Source organism: Sceloporus occidentalis, unplaced genomic scaffold (genome assembly GCF_023333645.1).
Source record: "Sceloporus occidentalis isolate IW3139 unplaced genomic scaffold, rSceOcc1.0.p SCAF_7, whole genome shotgun sequence".
NCBI lineage: Eukaryota > Metazoa > Chordata > Lepidosauria > Squamata > Phrynosomatidae > Sceloporus > Sceloporus occidentalis.
Window position 1 is genome coordinate 45,325,051 of NW_028316987.1, and position 22,160 is coordinate 45,347,210.

The window sequence follows — 22,160 nt, forward strand, 5'->3', positions numbered from 1 at the left end:
TGTGCCATTGGTGGTATGTGTCTACTTAACAAGGTAGGCCTCCAGATATAAATGTTAGACTACAGCTCCCAGCATTTCTGCCCAATGACTATGGCAGTGTCTACACTGTAGAATTAAAGCAGTTTGACATGGCTCAGTGCTATGGAATTCTGGGATTTGTAGATTTGTAAGAGATTTAGCCACCTGTATCAGAGAGCCCTAGTACCATAACAAACTACTAGTCCCAGGACTCCATAGGATTGCAGCCATGACAGTAGCAAACTGCATTAATTCTGGTTAGGGCTGCTGGGACGTGCATTTCAAAAACACCTGAAGGGCCACAATACTCTCACTCCTGGCTTAAGCCTGTGAACAGTCACTGCCTCATTTCAGTGGATCAGTGGAACCATACTGGCTGGGGTTTCACACATACTGGCTTGAGCCTTGCAGCTAAAGAGAGCTTGCAGTTGTGGAAGCCAGAACCATTGGGAGGGAAAATGAGTTCTGCTCACATGGGAAAAATTATGAATACAGACAGCATTTGCCTGCATAGGTTGTATGTGATTAGGAGTAGCTAATCAAATTAAAACTGCCAGAAATATTTAGGTTGGCAGAGTGTAATGGATTTGTAATTTAACTAAGGTGTAAAGGTTAATAGCATCCCTAAGTTGTGGATCTTTAATCACTCAAAACATTCAGGACCTTGGTTTTGTTTCTCATTTGAAAGGTGAGTTTGGGAAAGAACTTTTTGTTCTTGGCCTGTTTTGAAAACCTATTTAACTTCTTGGAGGTGAGTTTAAGCAGCTAAATTTAGGCACATGTTTTAAAAAGCAAAACACAGCAAGAAATTATAGTGGACTTGTTAACTTTATCTTATGGTCTTCTGGTCATGCCAAAATAAGGCATCTTGAAATACAAAGGAGCAGGTGCGCCACCAGTCAATGTTCCTTTGTTTCCACAAATGTACTTCAAAATCTGGAAGAAATGATGCTATGGCAGGTAGACAGTTACCATTATAGCTTTTAAATCCATTGAAGCCCCTACTTTGTTTTGGAAGAAGCTCTATAGAAGTCAAGGAGTCTATGCTTCAACTACATGCTAGTAGACTGTATCCATGCACTGACTCCATTCAGGCCAGTCATGAATATATATTTTCCCCCAGTAAATAGGGTTGCAAGGTCCCTTATTATAAGGGATGTCCTTTATTTGTGGTCTAGAATGGTTGTCCATCATCAGACTGGCAGGTGTCCCTTATTATAATGCATTTGCCCTATTTGAGTTAGACATTTTTTACTTCACATAAACTGAACAAGATGTCAAAAAATCCTGTATTTTGAGGCCTCAGCTTTCATAAAGATGGTAGTGTGTGCATCATGCAATTTATGAATGCGGACAATATATTATTTTTATAGAGAAATGTGTGGATATGTTAACTGAAATCAAAACTTTAATTTGGTATTTAGGTAGAGCACAAACTTAATAGCTGCGTCCTGATTCTCAACCCTATCAGTTATTGCTGTTTTGAAAATGTGGCACCAGCAATAGTAGAAGAACAGAGATATTGTGCTGAAGCAGACAGCCAAGAAGAAGTGGTCTCCAGCTGCTCCAGCCACAATTGGGCCAGGACTGTGGCGACTACACAGCCTGTTTCCAAAGTGGGCCATGGCCTGTGATCCCAAGCTGCGTGCCACAGGAGCTGGATTAAAATGCCTCCTTTTTGATCCTATCCTTTGGATCAGAGTGCATGGCTTCTGGCCACTTTAGGGCATGCGTTGTCTAAATGCCATGTCTCCAAATCAGGCAATAGCCGATACTTTTGGCCCATGTGTTTGGGCCTGTGTGGATAATATCTAATAATCCTTACAAATGAAGTTCTTTATGTTTTGATTTCAGGATTTCTTCAGCAAATCTGACCCATTTCTGGAAATTTTCCGGATGAATGACGATGCCACTCAACAGCTTGTTCACAGGACTGAGGTAAGCTATGAACCAGTTTTGAACTCAGTTGGTTACATCTGTGACAGACAGATGTTGTGTGCCTTCAAGTCATTTCTGACTTATGGTGACCCTGAGGTGAACATATCATAGGGGTTTCTTGGCAAGGTTTGTTCAGAGGAGGTTTGCCATTGCCTTCCTCTAAGACTGAGAAAGTGCGACTTCCTAAGGTCACCTAGTGGGTTTCATGGCCAATCTGGGAATGGAACCCTGGTCTCCAGGGTCATAATCCAGCATTCAAAATCCCTATGCCATATTGGCTAGACACACTTTTTATTAATTCCATTTTGTTTTCTTTGTTTTTGGACTCATTGAACCTCAAGGCAAAAAGACCCCCATTAACGATAATGGGCCATAGAAAGGGGCCTAATTACAAAAATAAATGCTCAGTATGTCAAAGTCATTCCTTAACAAGAGGCACACTCAAATTATATTAAATGAACTGACTTAGTTGAATATATACTTACCCAAACACAGCAACAAAAATATGCCACTATTATTACGGACAGTGTGCTCTCCCCTACTCACTTGTGAAAAACTTTATAATAGGGCTTCATTTGTATAACCTTATTATTGTTAGTTATTTGTATACCATTATTATTGTTAGCATGTTGATTTTGAATTATGTTTATGTTTTCTTTCTTTTCTTTCCTAGGTGGTGATGAATAATTTAAATCCAGCCTGGAAGTCATTTAAGGTGTCTGTAAATTCACTCTGCAGTGGAGACCAGGATCGAAGACTAAAGGTTGGTGATCTCTGTGAACATGAGATTTTGCATTTATAAGTATTGTATATTCTTATATTTAAAATCACTGTTTTTAAAATAGCGATAAATAAAACGGGTTCTTGAACAGATCAGACCTGAGCTCCCCTTGGAAGCTAAGATGATCAAGTTGAGACTATGGCCTGTTACAGACTGCCCAAATAAAGCTGCTTCCTGTCTCTTTGGAGGTATACTATTTAAATTATGCATGCATCCTAAGAATCCGGAGGCTGCACCAAAGCTGCACTCCAGTGCTTAGGAATGGAGTGTGGCTTTGGCGTGACCTCCGGACTCTTAGGACCCATGCATCATTTAAATAGCATACCTCCAAAGAGACCCGAAGCTTTATTTTGGCAGTCTGTAACAGGCCTATCTTACTTTGGCCACATAATGAGAAGACGTGGGTAACTAGAAAAAACAATAATGCCAGGAAAGGCAGAGAGTAGAAGAAAGAGAGGAAGACCACAAACCAGATGGATAGACTCAATCAGGCGGGTTATGGGCAAGGGCTTGCAGGATCTGGGTGAGGCAGTGGAAGATAGGGATTCTTGGCGATGTCTCATCCACAGGGGCGCCATGAATCAGAACCGACTCAAGGGCAGCTAAAAACAACAAGTTCCAGCCTCTTTTCCTATAAGTTGTATGACCATGTACAGGTTATAAAAAGAGAGACAAAAAGACACAGATTTCCATAAAATGTTAATATCCTGATATGTATATGTGCATACTTAGGAATAATTCCTTTAGTTAAAATAGAAATCTAATATATCTTACCACAGTGTGGAAGGCATGGACCAGACAGCCTATGTACTTACTGCTCAGTCTCCTGTCCAGGTCCTAATTGCTGACAAGCAATTTCAAGGCTCCTGCTCTTCCTGCTTAAGGTTCTTTATCTTTGAACCAGAGTTGTACTGGACAGCAGTCAATGCTTCAAACAGAGAAGAGTCGTCTGTTAGGCCTGCAGCTAGCCTTCATCTGTAAAGTGGAACACATGTCCCCTCTCCACCTATAGGTGAATGAGCAAAAAGTTTAGGGGAGATGGACACTCGGCAATTTTATTTAAACAGTGTGTTGCACTCAAATGCAATGAATGTATTTTAAAAAATGTTAAAATACAAGGCATGCGATCTATAAAAGGTAATTCAAGCCTGTGGGCCACGCCCTACAGACATAAACGTAAAATGAACAATCAGTACTGGGCCAGAAAACTGCAAATCCCTTGGGAACATATACAGTACATGAAATATCAGTTCATTTGTGCCTCACAGAATGAGATTAAAGGGTATACAACAGGTTAGAGAGTGCACAGTGACTAACAAATTAAAACGGATAATACAGTATGTCCATTACAAAATAATAAATGTTGACCAAACGCGTTTCGACATATGTGTCTTCCTCAGTGGTCATGTACAACTGTAAAAATAAAATGAAAATGGGCCACATACATTGCCATATAAGTAGTAGCAAAGACCATATAGCTAAAAGAGCATGAATCATAAATCACAAAGCCTCTGACAAAGAAGCCACTTTTTACAAAATCTTTTTATGGCCTCCTAGTTCTTCCCACCCCTCCCCCCTTCTAATCTTCTTTCTAACTAGAAGTTTTTCTTAGCAGCATCTGCATTAGGAAGATGGTGATGAAGGGCTGCAAAAACACATACTTTTAGTGTCAATTTGCAGAAGTATGTTCACAGTTAACAATGCAATCAAGCTTTAGCTGGGTAAGAGTGATATTCTACTTTAGCTGATCCTAATCTAGCCAATTATGCCTGCATACAACAGGCAAGGTAAGCAGCAGCTGCCTCCAAAATCCCTTACTGAATATGCTTGAACAGCAAATCAGAGAAAAAGGAGAGCCAATAAACCTGCTTCATCATCTCCCGCTACCTCAGTATATTGAAAAAGCACATATCTCTAAATTTCACCATCAAACTTGAAATCATAAGAAAAGTGAAGGCTAGTGAAAGAAGGGGGAGAAGAATGCTTTGGAGGCATTTTCAACAAATTTTTCAAGGGGTCTCTAGAAGGTTTAAGAGGTTTTTCTTTACTGATGCAAGGTTGACCTGACCTAGTTGTTTCATTTCACATAGGAACATTGCTTTCAGGGAAAACAATTGCCGTAACATGTTGGAGCTACTCTTCTTTTTGTGGTTCAGTAACCTATCCCTATTCTTTCAATGTCATTTTTCCCTCTGGTACCAAATTTTCTGTTAAAGAAGTCATGCCCAGGAACACATTTACTTCATTAACTGAGGTATACCTGAAATGTAAAGTTAAGAACACATCATCATACTACAGTCTGCCTTCCACATTCTTGGGGGTTAGGTGCTCAAAACCTTCACAAAAGTGGGAAAACTCAAATATGTATGGCCAGTGGTGCCACAGGCCTGGTGTCACCCAGTGTGGGAGGGCGATGGTGGGGGCCTCCCCTGCCTTCCCCATTCACCTGCTCACTCAGCCAGCTACCTGCTGTGAGTAATCAAATCTGTGAATGTTAAACCTGAAAATGTAGAGGGTCAACTGTATATTGATAACAACAGTGTCTGGTGACAAATCTAGTTCTTCCCTTTGTTTGGGCTTCCACAAATCTGAACTGGCCATAGAGTCTGCCCAGCACAAGTTACAGGGATGAACAACTTTATTCCAGCTGGTGAGTTAAATTATTAATTAATTGTTAACTCAATTTTTCCCCAATATGAGAATATCTGTGAAAACTATGCAGTTTTCAACAACAGTCTTCTGATCTGGGATTTACCTTGTGTATGCAGAGAGACTTTTTCTGTGAACTCCAATGTGCAGGAAGTTATGAGAGATCCCTTCTCTTCACTTGAGTTCTTTGGAATTCACATTGAATTTGTAGGTAGCCCAAGAGGAACTGTACTGGATGAGCAGTTATGCCAAAATATATGGATCCTTGTCTTTCTTTTCACATGAAAATTAGTTATTGTTAAATGTGGAGATCTTTTCATCTAATCCAAGCAGAAAACATCCTTGTAGCCCATACCTTCCCACCAAGCTTTAATTTATGAACAAAAGAAGAGATGCACAGTGAATCAAAAAGTAGAACATATGTGGGAATCATGCAGACCCCAGATGTTGTTGGACAGCAAGTCCCAGCAGCCTAAAACAGCTTATCCAATGTTGAGGAATGCTGGGAATTGCAATCCAGTTAATCTGGAAGGGCATGATTCCCACCTCTGGGCTAAATGGAAATCTCCTTCAGTTGGACGGCCCAAATTCCTATCTATTCCAGTGAGGGGGAAAAACCTGCCCCTTATGTCATGAAAATTGTTATTAAAACTCCCATATGCATTGCAAATGATGGGTCAGATTAATTACTACAATGGATTTGGGTCAATTAGTATGCATCTAAATTACTTTGAAGATGAAAGGACTGTGTAAGTGGTGTCTATTAATGGTTCTAATAGCTTGCATTTCTCTGGAGAGGTTGAATCAAAGAGATAAAACAACTGCAGAATAACCCTGGCTCTCAAAGGACTGTTCTGTTTTCAAGCACTGGCAGTTTGAAGGCAGTGTGAAGCATGGAATAGCTACTACCCATGGCAGGATGAGGGCATTCTGAGACATCACGCTTGCGCGCTCTCTCGCTCTCTGCTTGGGTGACTTTTGCAGACTAACATGTACTTTCAGCCTGACAGTATCTTTTTTCTTCAGTTCATTGCCACAGGCCCACAGTGTTTCCAAAACATGGCAGTTACAGCCTCTTGACAATGAAGAAACTGCAGTACATGGACAGAAACTCCAGGAAGTAAATAAAATGATTGACATTGGATTTCCCAGATGCTGAGACTGTGAACCTTTGAAAAGGCTGTGGGATTCCAAATGTAGTTTCTGAATCATGTATACTTTGGACACATGAAGAAGAAAAACCCCAGTTTTTTTAAAGTGACCATATTAGGATAGTTTCCCACATAAAAATTAGAATGCTTCTACCTCAGATACCTTTGTGGCTTCGTGTGATATATTTAGTTGGGGTAGGTAAAGTGTGCCTTCCCGGCCATTTTTGAAAGATACCCTGCCCCCTTTAAAAGAAGCCCCCTAGAAGTGGACAAACATGGCTGTATGACTGGCCTCTTGTAGTTGTAGCGGTTACAGGCAATGGTGAAGTAAGTATGGCAGTTATCAACAATGTAATCAGTCTCTAGATAAGGCCACCTAGGCTGCTGCCACACTTCAGAATTAATGCAGTTTGGCACCTCTTTTGGGATGTGGTGGTTAAGACGCTGATTCTGTTGATTGCAAGATCGGCAAGTTGGCGGTTCAAGGCCCGGGTGCCAGGAGCTCCCGTCACTAGTCCCAGCTTCTGCCACCCTAGCAGTTTGAAAGCATGCAAATGCAAGTAGATAAATAGGTACCACTCCAGTGGGAAGATAGACAGCATTCTGTGCAGTCATGCTGGCCACATGATCACAGAATAGTCTCTGACAACGCTGGCTCTTCATCTTAGTAATGGAGATGAACACCACCCCCTATGGTCAGACACAAATGTGACAATGGGGAATACCTTTACCTTTTACCTCTTTTACTGTCATGGCTCCGTTCTGTGGAATACTGGGATCTTTAGCTTGGTGAGGTACCAGAGCTCTCTGACAGTGAAGACTAAATATCTCACCAAAGTACAATTCCCAGAATTCCATTGCATTGAGCCATGGCAGTTAAAGTGGTGCCAAAGTGCACTGTAATTCTGCAGTGTAGATGCAGCCATAGCTAAGGCTGAGTGGTGAATACACTGTGGTTACTTTGGCAACTGCCCCAAGTTAAATGAGACCATATCCCTGAGGCTGATCTCTTTCTGAACTTGGAGGAACACTAGCAAAATCCAGTTTGGATTTGCTGTCCCTCATGGCATGGATCCAATAACTGCCCTTCCCTGTAACTTCAGAGAGAAGGGGGTAGATGCTCAGAAATGAGAAGACACATTGGGGGAGATATCTGAAATAAAGATGAACAAAGACAGAGAGGGATTCTTGAGGAAATGTAAATATGAAGACATCTGGTAGAATTGTTTGCTGAATAATATACACCCAACTTTTTGAAAAACTGCATTTCTGTTCATTTTTTAGTATTTTGGTATAAAAGGGTGCCCATCTCTAATTTAGGTTTGTCATTAATCATAGAAGATTAAAATAAGAGAGGTGACTACATTTATTACTCTGAAAGTCATGGATATATATGACAGGTGTTTCATGTGAGCTTATTCTTATTCCTTCCTATTCATTTTTTAATCCAAAATTGATGCCTGACAAAATCTCCTTTTTCATGCACTGCTGCTGGCTAAGGTCTCTGTGCTATTTCTTGTTTGAGATATCACTGATATAATCTTGAAACAGAAATGATAAAACAAGTTCCTGCTTTAAAAAAAATCTTTTAAAGTCCACTGAAATCTGCCTTGTCTATCTATGTCTCACTTATAAAACAAAATGGAAAGCCCTCTATTCATTTTTCTCTTGGTTTGGTTTATGACAGTGTCTTGCAAAGGACAATTTCATTTTTAACTAAAAGTGTGTGGGGAGAATAGCCATTTAGTTTCTCTTCCACTCCCTAAAATAGGAGTTTCTGTGGTGGGCAAAGGGACATAGAAAATGGTAAGCCACCTGCCCCTTGTTGATCCTGTACTCATTGAAGCCTTTTGCAAATTGAAAAGGTTAGAACCAAGTGAAATATATAACGTAGGAAGGGGAGCATTGACTATATATGGGGTGCCTCCCCTTATTCTCTGAAAGAATCAGTTGGACACTCCATTATCTTGTATTAATTTCTGGTGGCATAGCTATTAGGGAAGCAAATTGTGAGTATTTCTCACCAAATAGGAATACTGCCTCCTTCCAAAATGGATTTTACCTTCAGTCCCCCAATTTCTAGCACTGCAGAGAATGAGACATCGAAAATGGTCCACACCTAGATCTCTGATATTTGTTGTGTTCACATTCTCTTTGTAACTTTGCCCGTCACTTAGTTTTGGGTGCCTAAGCTGTATTTGTGAGTGCTCAGCTAAAGATTTAAATTACTGCAATGTTAGAAATTCAGAGATAGTAAGACCACCAACAGATACCCAGTGCTGTGGGCAACATTTCATAGGGAAGGAACTGGCAAACCACCTTTGTATATTCCTTGCCCATGAAAACCCTATGAAATACACACACATCCACAGAGAGAGAGAGAGAGAGAGAGAGAGACAGACAGACAGACAGACAGACACAATTTTGCAGCACTCCAGAAATGTAGGGGTTTTTTTGTGTGTGGGGGGGGGGGGATTCGGGCTATGTGGCCATGTTCTAGAAGAGTTTGTTTCTGACATTTCACCAGTATCTGTGGCTGGCATCTTCAGACGATGCCAGCCACAGATGCTGGTGAAACATCAGAAAGAAACTCTTCTAGAACATGGCCACATAGCCTGAAAACTCCTCAAAAAACTGTGGATGCCAGCCATGAAAGCTTTCAACTTCACTCCAGAAACGGTTGGACCATAGCTCGCAACAGCCCTAGCTAATTGAGAGGGCTGCTAGAGATTGCAGTACAACATCTGGAGAACCTTGCTGGCTTAGCCAGTGACCCAAATTCCTACTCTTTTTAAGGAAAGAACTATAGAAAGTGTCATAATTTCAAAGTACCTCACTTAAATTATAATGTTATTTAATAAAATCAGATTTCCACCTTTTACTCAAATATGCCCTATAATGTATTTTCTGGGGTCTTTCAGATAAGACAATATAAGCAAGGTGTGGTTGCATTTCAGAAGTTTTTTTAAAAGTACAGTAAATAAATAAGAAGAGAAAAAATAATAAGTTAGACAAATTACTCACAATTAGGCACCAAACTGGCTGTAACCTTCAAGTGTGGAGCCATAGTCCTAAGGAAGATCACATACACACATCGCATGGTGCAGGTTGCTACAGAAAGAAAATTGGCATTGGACAGTCACTTCTACATAACACACATTGCAATTTAGGTCTGTGACAAACCTTTTGATTTTGACCATTCCTTTGAAAAACATTATGTTTCCTTTTTCTTTTCCACAGGTACCATCAGTATTAAAATACATGTTGAGTCTCCTTTATTTTTATGCTTGCAACCAAGTGTTTTCAATTTCACATGGGGGGGGGGGGGTTTGCAGTATTTGCATATACATAATGAGATATATTGGAGATGAAATGTAAATCTAAACATGAAATTCATTTATGTTTCCTATACACCTTATATAGTATCCTGAAGGCAGTTTTATACAATATAAAATTTTTGATGGGTTGCTGAGACAGTGACACCTTTCCTCTTACATGATTCAAAGTAAACAAACATGGTTTCATGACTAAAATTATTAAAGTTTGTTTATTTTGAATCATGAGAGAAGAAAGGTGTCAATGTCTCAGTGACACCTAAATGGCAGATAATAACAACAGAGTGAGAGGCTTACATTCTGGATTGACCTTTCATAAGATTTGGCACCCATTCATTGAATACATCCAACAAGATTTAGTCTCTAAACATCCCCCAGTTTTAGCTAAATTTTTATAGAAAGATGTCTTTCAGGATCCCTGAATATACCTTTTATCTATAATTTTCAGGGTCTTATCTGGGTTATGGACTTTATTTATTGTTGTTTTGGTGTAATGTTTGTTGCCATGTTTTGTTTTAGAATGTATTAATAAATTTTAATTAAAAAAAGAAAAGTGTCACTGACTCAGCAATCCATCAAAAAAGTTGGATTTTGGAGTATTTCATACTTTGGATTTTTGGATAAGGTATAGCTAACCTGTATTAAATCTTCCCTGCTTCTCTCTTGGCGCAGTAACTTTGATGGCCAGAATTAATGATACATCAAAGGACAAATCTTGCCCAGTTAAAATTTTAAGACATATAGAATGATGCTTATGTTTAACTTTATGACCTATACCTAAACTTTCCTTATGCATATGAAAAAGCTATGCCCTCCTAGAGAGATGTCATAGAATAAGGATTCCGCAATTCTCCTCAATTATCCTAATTTACTCATAAAATAAAACATATCAAGCATATCTGAGACCTTTGTTTTCAGGAACGTTATATAATGAGATCATAACCTTTAGAACTGAGGAGAGGAGAAGATAAATATTGTCTTGATTCTAAAAGATCTAATTAATAATTTATTGGGTGGCATTCAGAAGTAATAAGTCTGTAAACACAAATGGTCCTGACACCAGGATGCTTGCCAATCACTTTCTGTAGCCACTGAAAAATATATAAAGTTCTGGGGAAATGCTATAAGGCACAGCTTTTCTTATCAGATGTCTGTAGCTTTCTTTAGTCTGTGTGCTCAAGTCTTTTGCTTTCTCCTTATCTGCAGACATCACTTCCCCCTTTTCTTAAGTTAGGGGTTGTGCAGATCGGTGCTGAAGGGGTGGCCTACAGCCGCCTCCATCTTTGCCAGATTGGGGCTGCGGCAACCACATGCTGTGGTCCTGATCTGGCCTTTCCATGACGCAAAAAGGAACCACAAAAAGCAGGTCCTTTTTGCCCCCCCCCCCAGGGTGCGACAGCCGCCAGTGATGGCTTTTCCACACTCTTTTGGCACTGTGTCATGTGGACGCAGCGCCACAGGAGTGCTGTGATGCCATGTGCCATGTGGAGCGGCACGTGGTGTCATGCTGGCCAGGGGCAGAGTTGGGGCATACCCCGATTCTACCCCTGGGCCGGCCTTAATGGCCAATCTGCACAGCCCCTTGGTCTCTTTGTTTTCTTCTTCCCAAGAAGGAGCATCCATGAGTCTTCAACCTCAATAACTGATGCTAGCTTACCCCCACACATGAGAGCCAGCTTTTAGGGACTCTTGTAGCCAAGTTTAGGTCAACTTCTTTTGTCCATCTCTTTTCCTATCCTAACATGAATTTCCTGAGACAATAAGTTTTTCTTTCTGCTAGAACATGGCCACATAGCCCGAAATACCCACAAAAACTATGGATGCTGGCCATGAAAGCCTTCAACTGCACATTTTTATTTCTTACTTTACAAGAGCATTCAGTCATTTCTCCTGTTTCCACCAAAGGTGCATGTTGCACTAGCCCTGCTTCATTCTGCTTAATGAAGGCCCAGTACATACCGGCCATACGTGACGCCCTTGTCACATGCTAGGGTTGCCTGGGGGCGGAGTGCCCACACGCCCCGCAACCCTCGCACGTGATGAAGGCGTAACAATGGCAGTGCCCTGTTTACATGGGCGCCACCATTGTTGTGCAAGCACCACATGGCATCCACATGGCGCTGCGCAGTGCTTGCGTAACCAGCGCACCAGTGGCACACTGGTTACACTGCAGCTGCTGCATAGAAAGAACCCACTTTTTGCGGGTTCTTTTCCTGCCGGTGGGAAGCCGTGCGGTTTGTCCACTGTGGCTTCCTGCCGGTGGGAAAGTAGGCGCCAGCAAACCACTCTTTCTGGGCAGTCTGTACCATGCCATAGATACTAAGTATTCCTACAATTTTCAGTTGCACCTTCTACTAGCAATTTAATAGTATACTGTACTTCTTTACATTATACGAATGTTTAATCAGAATTAGTGATGGAAACAATATTTTAAAACACTTGAAACATGGTAAAAATATGGTTTTTAGTGCTGAATAACCTGACAAGAAGAATCCCAGATTGTTGATAATCTTCACAGTTCAGATTGATTCTGTGCAAAATTTGCACATGGTTGTTTTGTGCATAAAACAGCCTTTTCTATGCAGAAATTAATATTTTTAAAATGCTGTTTTCTATGCAAAATAATCTGAATTTTGCCATGATGAATCCTGATTATGGTTTTTGAAGGCTTCCTTCAACAGGGAAAAAATTGCTGGATTTACTCATTGCTACCTTCAAGAAGAAACTTAGTGAGGAATTACATCCCTACTTAGAATTAGATTTAGTCTTCTGCGTCATTGAACTTCCAGTGTAAATTTATGTACCAATGAATATATCACCACTGCATATATTATTCAGGTGTATTTTCTTGTAGTGCTCAGAAAACTGCATATTAAGCAGCAAAATATGTGCTTCAAGAATCAGGTTTAACCAAGGCTTTGATTTCACACCTGCAATTATTCTGAGCATAATTAGTCCTATTAGGACAACTTAGCTACCTGTTAAGATATTCAAGACTAGCAGTTAAATATCTAAAGAGCCTGACCTACTTCCTCTTAACTGTAATTAAAGAGGACAATTTGGACACTAGCAATTGAAAAACTTGGCTCTGTATTTCTCTCTTGAAACCAATTCTTTTCTTTTTCTTTTTTTAAAAAACCTGCTTTGAAATAATTAATGCCCAGAAGGCCATTTATAAAGTGCAGGTGCAGTGTTATGTCTTTTTGATTCCATTGGCTTGCCTACTGCTGTGTGGCATAAACAGTATTCTAGACATAGTAATGTACAATATTTTGTCCCTTTCCATAGATTGCAGTCTGTCACATTATCAGTAGCAGAACAGCATTATTGTGATAAGCAATCGTATCAATCTTATAGTTTCAGCACCACTTTTTTCCAGAGATATCCAAGCCAGTGAACTCTTTTACTTCAAATCTCAGTAGGTTATAATATTTTCTACAGAATGAATTAACTTCAAGAGCAGTGAAGGAATGTGACAACACAGAAAAGGTCCATTTAAATGTTACTTTCATTACACATCCTGCATTTGGTGTTTGATATGTGTATTTTTTAAGATTTCTAATCCACTTAAGTAGCCAAGTAAACTTGAGAGGAAATTTGTGAGATTTTATGATAAGATATTGAATTAGAACATCTTCCATTTTTCATAATGTTCTTTCAAGCTATCTCCAGTTATATTTTTTTAAAATCTAACTGGCCATAGTCAGACTAAATAATAGGTTAAGGGAAAGTAGTCCAACATCTGGAAAGCTATGTATGAGGCCTACTAAGCAACCTAGATCCCCAGCTTTCAAACAAAGAAATGTCCTCTCTCTGCAGGGATGAGGGTGCAGGGAGAGGTCTGGAAACCATGCCCTATGAGGCATGGTTAGGGAGCTGGGTATGTTTAGCCTGGAGAAGAGACAGTTAAGAGGTTATATGATAGCCCTGTTTAAATATTTGAAGGGGTGTCATATTGCGGATGAAGCAAGCTTGTTTTCTGCTGCTCCAGCAACTAAGACATGGACCAATGGATGCAAACTACAGGAAAAGAGATTCCAGCTCAATGTTAGGAAGAACTTCCTTGACAGTAAGAGCTGTTTGATAGTAGAACACACACCCTTGGGGAGTGGTGGGGTCTCCTTCTTTGGAGGTCTTTAAACAGAGGCTGGATGGCAGTGGTACTTTGATTGTGTCTTCCTGCATGGCATGAGGTTGGACTGGATGGTTCTTGTGGTCTCCTCCAGCTCTATGATTCTGTGAGGGAAAGAGGGTGATCAGCTTCCATGGTTAGTTGGATTCTGATCCTTCATGGACCAGACTAGGTTCATAATCCAGAGAGTCCCTCCAGTAGCTGTAGAATCTGAGATCTTTCTTTGTTAGAAAGATCTTAGAATGTCTTTGTTTTGGAAGGCCTTTCAGGACTGACTCATCATGAGAAAAGTGCCTTTATTAATGTGCTGGTTTACTGTTTTTCTTTTTAATGATCATTGCTTTTAAATTATAGTTTAAATTATTTTAATTTCTGTATAATGTGTACTTTTAAGTGTTTCTGTTTCCACGTCTGTAAGCCACCTTGAGTCCTGGGGCTAGGTAAAAGACAGGACACAAATAAACAAAATAAATAATACTCCAGCACTATTCTATGTGTGAAATAAGGTGGTTGCCACCTTGCAGTGTGTTTAGCCAATGGGTGTAGTCGAAGTTATGACTGATCAGTTTTCTGTAGAAAATGTCTTTTTCTTCTATTTTCTGCATCAGTCACAGCTGTAGCTGTAAATTCTGAAGTCAGTGTAGATTAGTGTTGCATAGCACCCCATTCCCTGCATGAATGAAATTTTTCAGTCTCTGCAAAAATAGTGTGTATTCTTCCCTCTATCATAGGGAGAGTGAGCTTGGTCAAAATGTCTTATGTATGTGTACATCTATTGGGGGGGGGGGGTTAAAAATCTTTTAACCTGTCTCCCATGCACTGAGACCAAAACCTCCACTTACCTAATGAGACATTTCAACCAAATTCTCTTCTCTCCTTCCTCATCATTTTTATTGCTTTCCTCCTTATTTTTCATAAACTGCTAAACCCATCCCAGATGCTCAGCATTGCATTAGTTTCAATGCTATAACATAATTCCACCCAGCATTTTTCAGTACTGCTGAAAATACTGCATCATTTGTGAGTTAAACCAGTGAGTTGTTCAGAACAAATACTCCTGTTGGTATTTCATTGCCTCCTTATAAGCAATAGCAATAACCATCTAAGTTTCTGTGACAAATCGGGCCAGCTCTAGGTTTGGGGATAGTGTCAAATAATTTCCCCCTACATTCCTCCAACATTCAAACAAACACTGGCAGACATGGTTGTGTAAGCAAAAAATTCATAAGTAGACATAAACATGCATGTAATGGATTGCCTGTGAAATGCAAAGCCAAGAAGGAATCTGTTCCTGTTAGGGAGGACAAAAACTACTTTGACACCCTACTACTTTGACACCTTCCTAGTCCTAGCCTTTTTCTTATTTCACATTTCTACTATTCCTGGTTGGGTAAGGAGCAAAACTGTTTGCCTTGACAAACAGAATACTCTTTTTGCTTAGTTTGTTGTGCTGTGTTGGGCTCTCATGAATTTTGGGCAGGAGAAAGGACTCCATCACACTAGTTGTTCTCAATGTAGCAGAGCTGCAGCGAGAAAATGAAGAGAAACTTGCCAGTTTTAGTAGTTTAGAGCTAGGGACCCTGTGGCCCTTCAAATATTAACTACTAATCCCATTATCTCACAAGCTGTATGGGGCTGTTGGGGACTGGAATCCAACAACCTCTCAAGGGCCCAGGGAGTCAATAGCCAGTGAGCTTTACTGGTATCCAACTATGACGACCATTAAGGTTAGGCCTAGGGGGCAAATTTAATTCATAGTAGTCTTCTTTTTCATCAAATCTATGATGCTTCACAGTAGACACAGAATTAATGAATTGGTGTGTGAATATTCATCATGACTAAACTGCCACAATTTGTTTGTGCAAGCTCTTACTATTTTAATAATAAATCAATAAATTCTAATTCAGTTTAAGACTCTGTCTTTTACAGCACAGGCCTGTGAGCTAGTTTACCTCGCAACATCCTATTAACCTCCCTATCCCTTGGTTCTATTAACTATTACCATTTATCTTCCACGAATGTCTTATCAATGGTTTTGTCAAAATCACGTTGTCTACAAAATTTCCTTTATCTGTTGTGACGATTAATATTTGGGGAAAGTTCCTAGGAAAAGTTGAATTAAAATCTCTGCCTGTTCAGACCTTTTAGAAAAGATTACATGCCAATTAAATGATAGTGTCGGCTCTGCTTCTTGGAAGTCTGGGAACCTATACTACTCAGGGAACAAGTGGCAACTGGTGTGGGCTGTTAGACAGTGCATTGGTCTTGGACTTGGGAAATTTCCCATCCCAAACTGGATTTGAGTATTCATGCTGTCATTCCTTATTATTTGAATTGTAGTTTCCATGTATGCCTATTCTCTCCTTCCACAAGAATGAGAGCAGCCACAACCATAAGAGAATATGAAGCAAAGTGGCTTCAATTGTTACAAATACCGTAACTAGCTTACAGACTACAGTGAGACCTTGGTGTCTGCTGGGGTTTGGTTCCAGGACCACCACCACCATGGATATGAAAATCTGTGGATGTTCAAGTCCCATTAAATACAATGGATAATAAAATGGTGTCCCTGATCTAAAATGGCAAAATCAAGGTTTCTTTATATTTGTTTATTTGTTCATTTGGAATATTTTCAAGCCATGAACGCTTGAATTCCTGTATAAATAATTTGTGGATACAGAGGGCAAACTGTACAATAACTAGTAACTTGCCGTTAGTATTCCTCTGCTAATATTGGACATATAAAACTATATTTTTATAATTTTGGCCCTCCACATATACAGGGGTTAGGGCTGCAGGACCCCCATGAAAGTGGAAAAACCACTCCCCCCCCCCACACACACACCTTAATTCAGTCAATATTCCTGTCTCTTTGATCTAAGGAACCTGAGTGATATCACCTCTGTCTTACCATCACATGGCATGCTGGGCTTTGTAGTTCCATATGTGGCTGGAACCATATCTGGTTCAAATGTTACCTTGTAGTATTGCCTGTCTGTTGTAGGTGTTGAACAGACAGTAATGTAAACATGAAAGAAGACTGCGTTTTATACTACCCTCCAGTAACTTGTAGCATTTAATTCTTTTAAAAATACTATTTTACTTACTCTCTAGGAATGGGAAAGTAAAGAATGGAATTTTAAAATTGTGCAGTCTGCCCTCCCCATGTGCAGGGGACCCCTTCTGGACCCACCCACCCCCCCGGCATATGGGGAAAAGAGCGTATACACAAGCCCCATAGAAAATAATAGGGTGTGTGATCGCGGTGGTGCATGGGGCCATTTGTTCCTGGATGGACCTTCAGAGTCCTTCATTGACTCCAGCTTCTAGATTAGTGTTTGGACCACAAGCTGAATCAAGGACAAGACATCTCCCTCCTCACGAAAGGCATCTATGGTCACCAAGTAGATCCTGAATAATAATAATAAAAATAAACAAACAGGCAATATTCAAAGGAGTTTTGATATCTCATTTTTTTAGATAAACCATAAGTAGTTTGTGCAACAAAAAGGGGAACAAAAGAAAGGCATTAAAGGCAGAATAGTGATTGTAGAAATTGACAAGATGGTTTGACAGCCTTAGCAATTGAGAGACACTCTGAAAGCAGTATTTGCAAAAATAGCAATCATACATATGTTGCTTTTGTTATGTTGTAAAAACAGTGGCTTGTTTTGCAGAAAGCTATACAGCAAAACATTGATTCACAGGACCAGATTCTCAATTGATGTAATTAGAATAATGCTACGTATTTTCGGGTATCAATAGGCTGGTACTTCTTAATTCCTTATAACATTCTTGTGTTTCATCTGTTCAGGTATTGTTCAGGAGGGGGATAATGCATTAATAGCACTCTTTATACATTTCTGTACAGAGCCAGGGTGGTATAGTGGTTTGAATGTCAGACTAGGATTCTGCAAGACCAGTTTTTGAATCCCCACTTAGCCATGGATGGAAACCCACTGGATGACTTGCCTAAGGTCAGTCTCGGAGGAAGGCAATGACAAAACCTCTGTGAAAAAAATCTTGCAAGAGAACCCTACACTAGAGTTACCATAAATAGGAAGCAACCATTAATGTAGTACAGAGGTGGAGAATGAATGTGGGGATGATCCCCACTCCAACAGCAGGATAACGTCAGGCATGGTCCTCAATATCACTGGCTCCATGACTTTTCCAGTGAATAAATAAGGTGGAAGGGAGAGAGAGAGAAAGTTAGGACCATTTTGCTCCCCTCTCACCTAAGTCTCAACTTCAGGGCTTAGGTTGTTCTCCAAAACCTAATTGAATGTGCTTTGTTCCTTCCTGCCTTCTCCATATGTGAGAGAGCAAGGGCTTTGCTTTGTTCTGACTTTGCCCTTTCTCCCTCTGGAGCCCCTTTGACAATGGGTAATTTTTAAGAGAATTTTGGTGGACCAAATTGGGAAGTCCAGGAGGCTGAATTAGACCTAAAGGATATCAGTGCCTCCCCCAGCTTTTAGTACTGACCTTGGGCAAGTCATATTCTCTCACCTTCAGAGAAAGGTAATGGCATGCCCCTTCTGAATCAGCCTTGCAACGAAAATCCTATGATAGGGTCACCATAAACAACTTGAAGGTACAGAACAACAAAATAACAGATCCTATTTATCCATTTTTTGCAGGTATCAGCCTGCAAGCACAACAACCAACAAAACAACCACCACACATTCTGCAACTTTTCATTTTCCACATTATCAGCCCTACTCTTAGGCAGAGCGAGGCAGCCTGCTCAAATTTCTGGCTTTGAGTGTCAGCAAAAATATATTAAAAACTATTTGCTGAAAGGGCAGCAAATAGATTTAAATATATTTATTTAATGAATTTATATCTCCATTTTTCTCAAGATGGGCTACAAGGTGGCTTGTTACTGCCAGTGATAGGGGAAACCGTTTGTGAAATTTGCAGCCTCATATACACAAAATAGTTTGGCTTGCTTTGAGCATTATGCTCTTTGAGTGGGGAGATGCACCATTTGATGCTCTGCTTTAGGTAGAAGCATTTCTAAGGCTAGTCCCATTCCTCCTTGTCTGCCAACAATTAAAAATATGGTTGATTGGATAAGAGGGCATTGCTTTAGTATAGGTATCACAGGTGTAACAATTCATGCTGTGGTAATATGACTACAGCCCCAGAAAGAAGGTAGGGGAGAGAAAGAATGCTACCTGGGATATAGTCCTTCACTGATTAAGGTGTCCCTCAACAGAAAGTCGGTTAATGAGACATGGTCTTCTAAAGATAAATTTTAATATCTAATGATGTTCATAAAAAAACATCCAGGGTTAGCCATGTTGGCCATACAGCAAGATGCATCCAAAATTCATGAGACAGCGATACCTTTATATGGTAATGCTCAAAATATGTCATGTTCCACCTGCTTCTTCATCAAACAAAGGTATTAAAATTTTACATGAGAAGAGGGGGAAATGGTGATGTTGAGGTCACAGGCCTACATTTGTCAAGACGTTGGACTTCTTTGTTGTTGTCATCTGTTATGATTGTCTGGAGGGATACCAGTGCAGACAGAGGCCACTGCTCTGTTTTGCATTGTGGGCTCTGGGAAACAGAGTACTGTACAAGCAGATTGGGGGCTATATTTGGTGTTGCATTTCAAGGTTTACTGTTTCCATGGTCCAGTATTAGGACTTACCCTAAGCATGGAAAAACTACATTTTTGTCTGCAATTCCTACAGTCCTCCAGCTAGTATGCTGTCCCAACAAGTCCACAAAAGTAACTTTGCCAGATTCTGATCTCACCATTGTGAACTGAGAATGTATCTTAAAACACAACCAGCTTTCCCCTGAGACCAGCATTGCAGAGGAATATTAGCAGTGATCAGCAATTTACCATATTTATTTGATAGTTGGCATACTGTATTTAATATTAAGGATCTGATAATTGACATGGGCTGCATCTAAACTGCAGAATTACTGCGGTTTGATACTGCTTCAGCTGGCTCAATGCTGTGGCATTCTGGGATTTGTAGTTCTGTGAGATATTTAGCCTACTCTGTCAGCTAGCTCTGGTGCCACATCAAACAACAAATCTCAGGTTTTCATAGCCATGACAGTTAAAGCAGTATCAGACTGCATTAATTCTATGGTGAGGCAGCAGTCAGGGTTTTTTAAGTCTTATAAAAGCAGTAGTGTTTTGTTCAGCCAACAGTAACTGATAAATGTCATATAATAGAAAACACATGATATATTATTATTTTTCAATATATGGCTTATGAAATTTAATTTTTGAAATTTGCTATAACAAATCATCAAGGGATACCATCAACTAAAGACATAGTTATTCACCAGGGCTGTGGTTGAATTTGATAACCTGAGCTCCTCTACTTTTATCATTTTATTCTAGATTGTCTGGTTATTGCTATATTGTGTATTCCACATCAGAAAGTGTGTTTGTAATGAGATGAAGGTAAAAAGTTTTGGAAACAAAATAGAATAAATTTGGAAGCCAGAATGTATTTTAGTTGAAATTTTAGTACTGTGCAGAAGTACATTGTCTGTGGCATAATCATCCAGGATGCTATGACTGTTTGTATCCAGATGTAAATTTCTTGCACAATAGATAGCTATAATAGGCTATCTTAGAAATACCTTTACCCTCACCCTAATTATAGACATACAAACAACACTGAAGTAATAATGGTTTCTTTGTTCTGTGAACTCATTGATATTAAGATGAATTGTTTTCCTTCCAAAAAGCTAAAGTTAGAAGTCCACATAAATGAACTAAACAGCCTTGACCTTGTTAAATGTAATTTGACTTTTAATGATCTCTAGTTAAAATTCAAACTTCAAATAATCCAAGACAGTCCTTTCTTCTTCTGAACAACTTTCTGCCATTATAACAAACTGCAGATAATGAATGGCTCATTAGTGCAGTCATGCTTCTTTGTTCTTTTTCTTTTAATCAGCAACCCTGCTCTTGTATATGTTTGTTTTTTAAATGGAACACAGGAGAGGAAGGAGGGGTCGATGATAGGTTCATGAAGAAATGAAGGCTATTTAGTTAAAGACTGTGGATTTTATCACACGGTGAAAATTGGAAGGTTAAACTGATCACAATGCAGGGTTATCTAGGCATTATGGACATTTTCGCAATTGCATTTCAGACGACGCTGCGCACAAACCAATTAGAATCCAAACAGAAAGTGAGTTGGATCAGAGAATAGGCATTTTCACAAAAGTACTGTGTTTTCATTTCCAGTTCAGTCACAAATTCACTTTCTTTGCGTAATTGCAGCAGTCTGAAAACCATGTCCCCGATTCTCCCTCTTCCCAGATTTCCCATAGTTCCTTTCCTGTGCCAAGCAGAGAGAGGCAACCTTGTCCTTAAAGGGATGCACACACACAACACACACACACACCTCTTTCCCTCGTGGGGCTGGTCTCCTCCTGCTGCAGCCTCTAAGCCTTAAGTCTAAAGGAATAGCTGGTGGGAGAAGGCAGAGAGGATGTTTTGGAATTCCTCCTGTACATGAGGGAGAAATTGAGGGTCTGTCCCAGAAAAGGAGGGCATCTTGGAGTTTCATCCCTCACTGAAATCAGGCAGGTTTATGGACCAGCCACCTCCTCTTTCTTTCTAGTGCATGTGTGTGTTTATGTGTGGTTTTATGGGAGTTTGCAAAGGGAAACCTCAGCCTGCCTTACTCTGTAACAGCTTCTGGGGCAAAGAGGATTTTCCTCCCTGTTTCCCTTCCCCCTCTGGAGCATGTGTGTGTATGCACTTGTGGAAATGAGTTTGGAGCATGTGCAAAAAAGCTATTTCCAAGCTATTGGGATTTGTCCTCATCTGTCTGAAACCCAAATTTGCTTTCGACCCACTTTCTTGCCTAAGTAATGTGCTTTTAACCCATTGTTGTGCTCTGTGTGTGATAAGCATTCGCAAATTTGCTTGCTTTTCTAGGATGCCAACACTTTAACCATTTTCGGGATGGAAGCACATAAGTCACTGTGTGATAAAATCCTGTGTATTCTGTTGTTTCCGCTTCAATAAAGAGAATAGAAGATGAGCACACAATAGTAACCCAGCTATTTGCTGACCAAATAACTAAAGCAAGATACTGAAGCTCTTGATTTAGCATCTCCGGGAGAGCTTGGCTCTCTGCTCCTTCACAAGAAATATTACA

General features: G+C 40.0%; 1 protein-coding gene across 3 annotated transcripts in view; it reads left to right on the plus strand.

The window, feature by feature from the left end:
• Positions 1-22,160, plus strand: part of LOC149309669 (copine-4) — a 216,566-nt gene that overhangs the window by 141,378 nt on the left and 53,028 nt on the right. For all 3 annotated transcript variants that reach the window (XM_089532811.1, XM_089532813.1, XM_089532812.1), the window contains exons 6-7: positions 1,873-1,956; positions 2,630-2,719. In XM_089532811.1, coding sequence (XP_089388937.1) covers positions 1,873-1,956; positions 2,630-2,719 — 174 coding nt within the window. The remainder of the gene's footprint in view (positions 1-1,872; positions 1,957-2,629; positions 2,720-22,160) is intronic.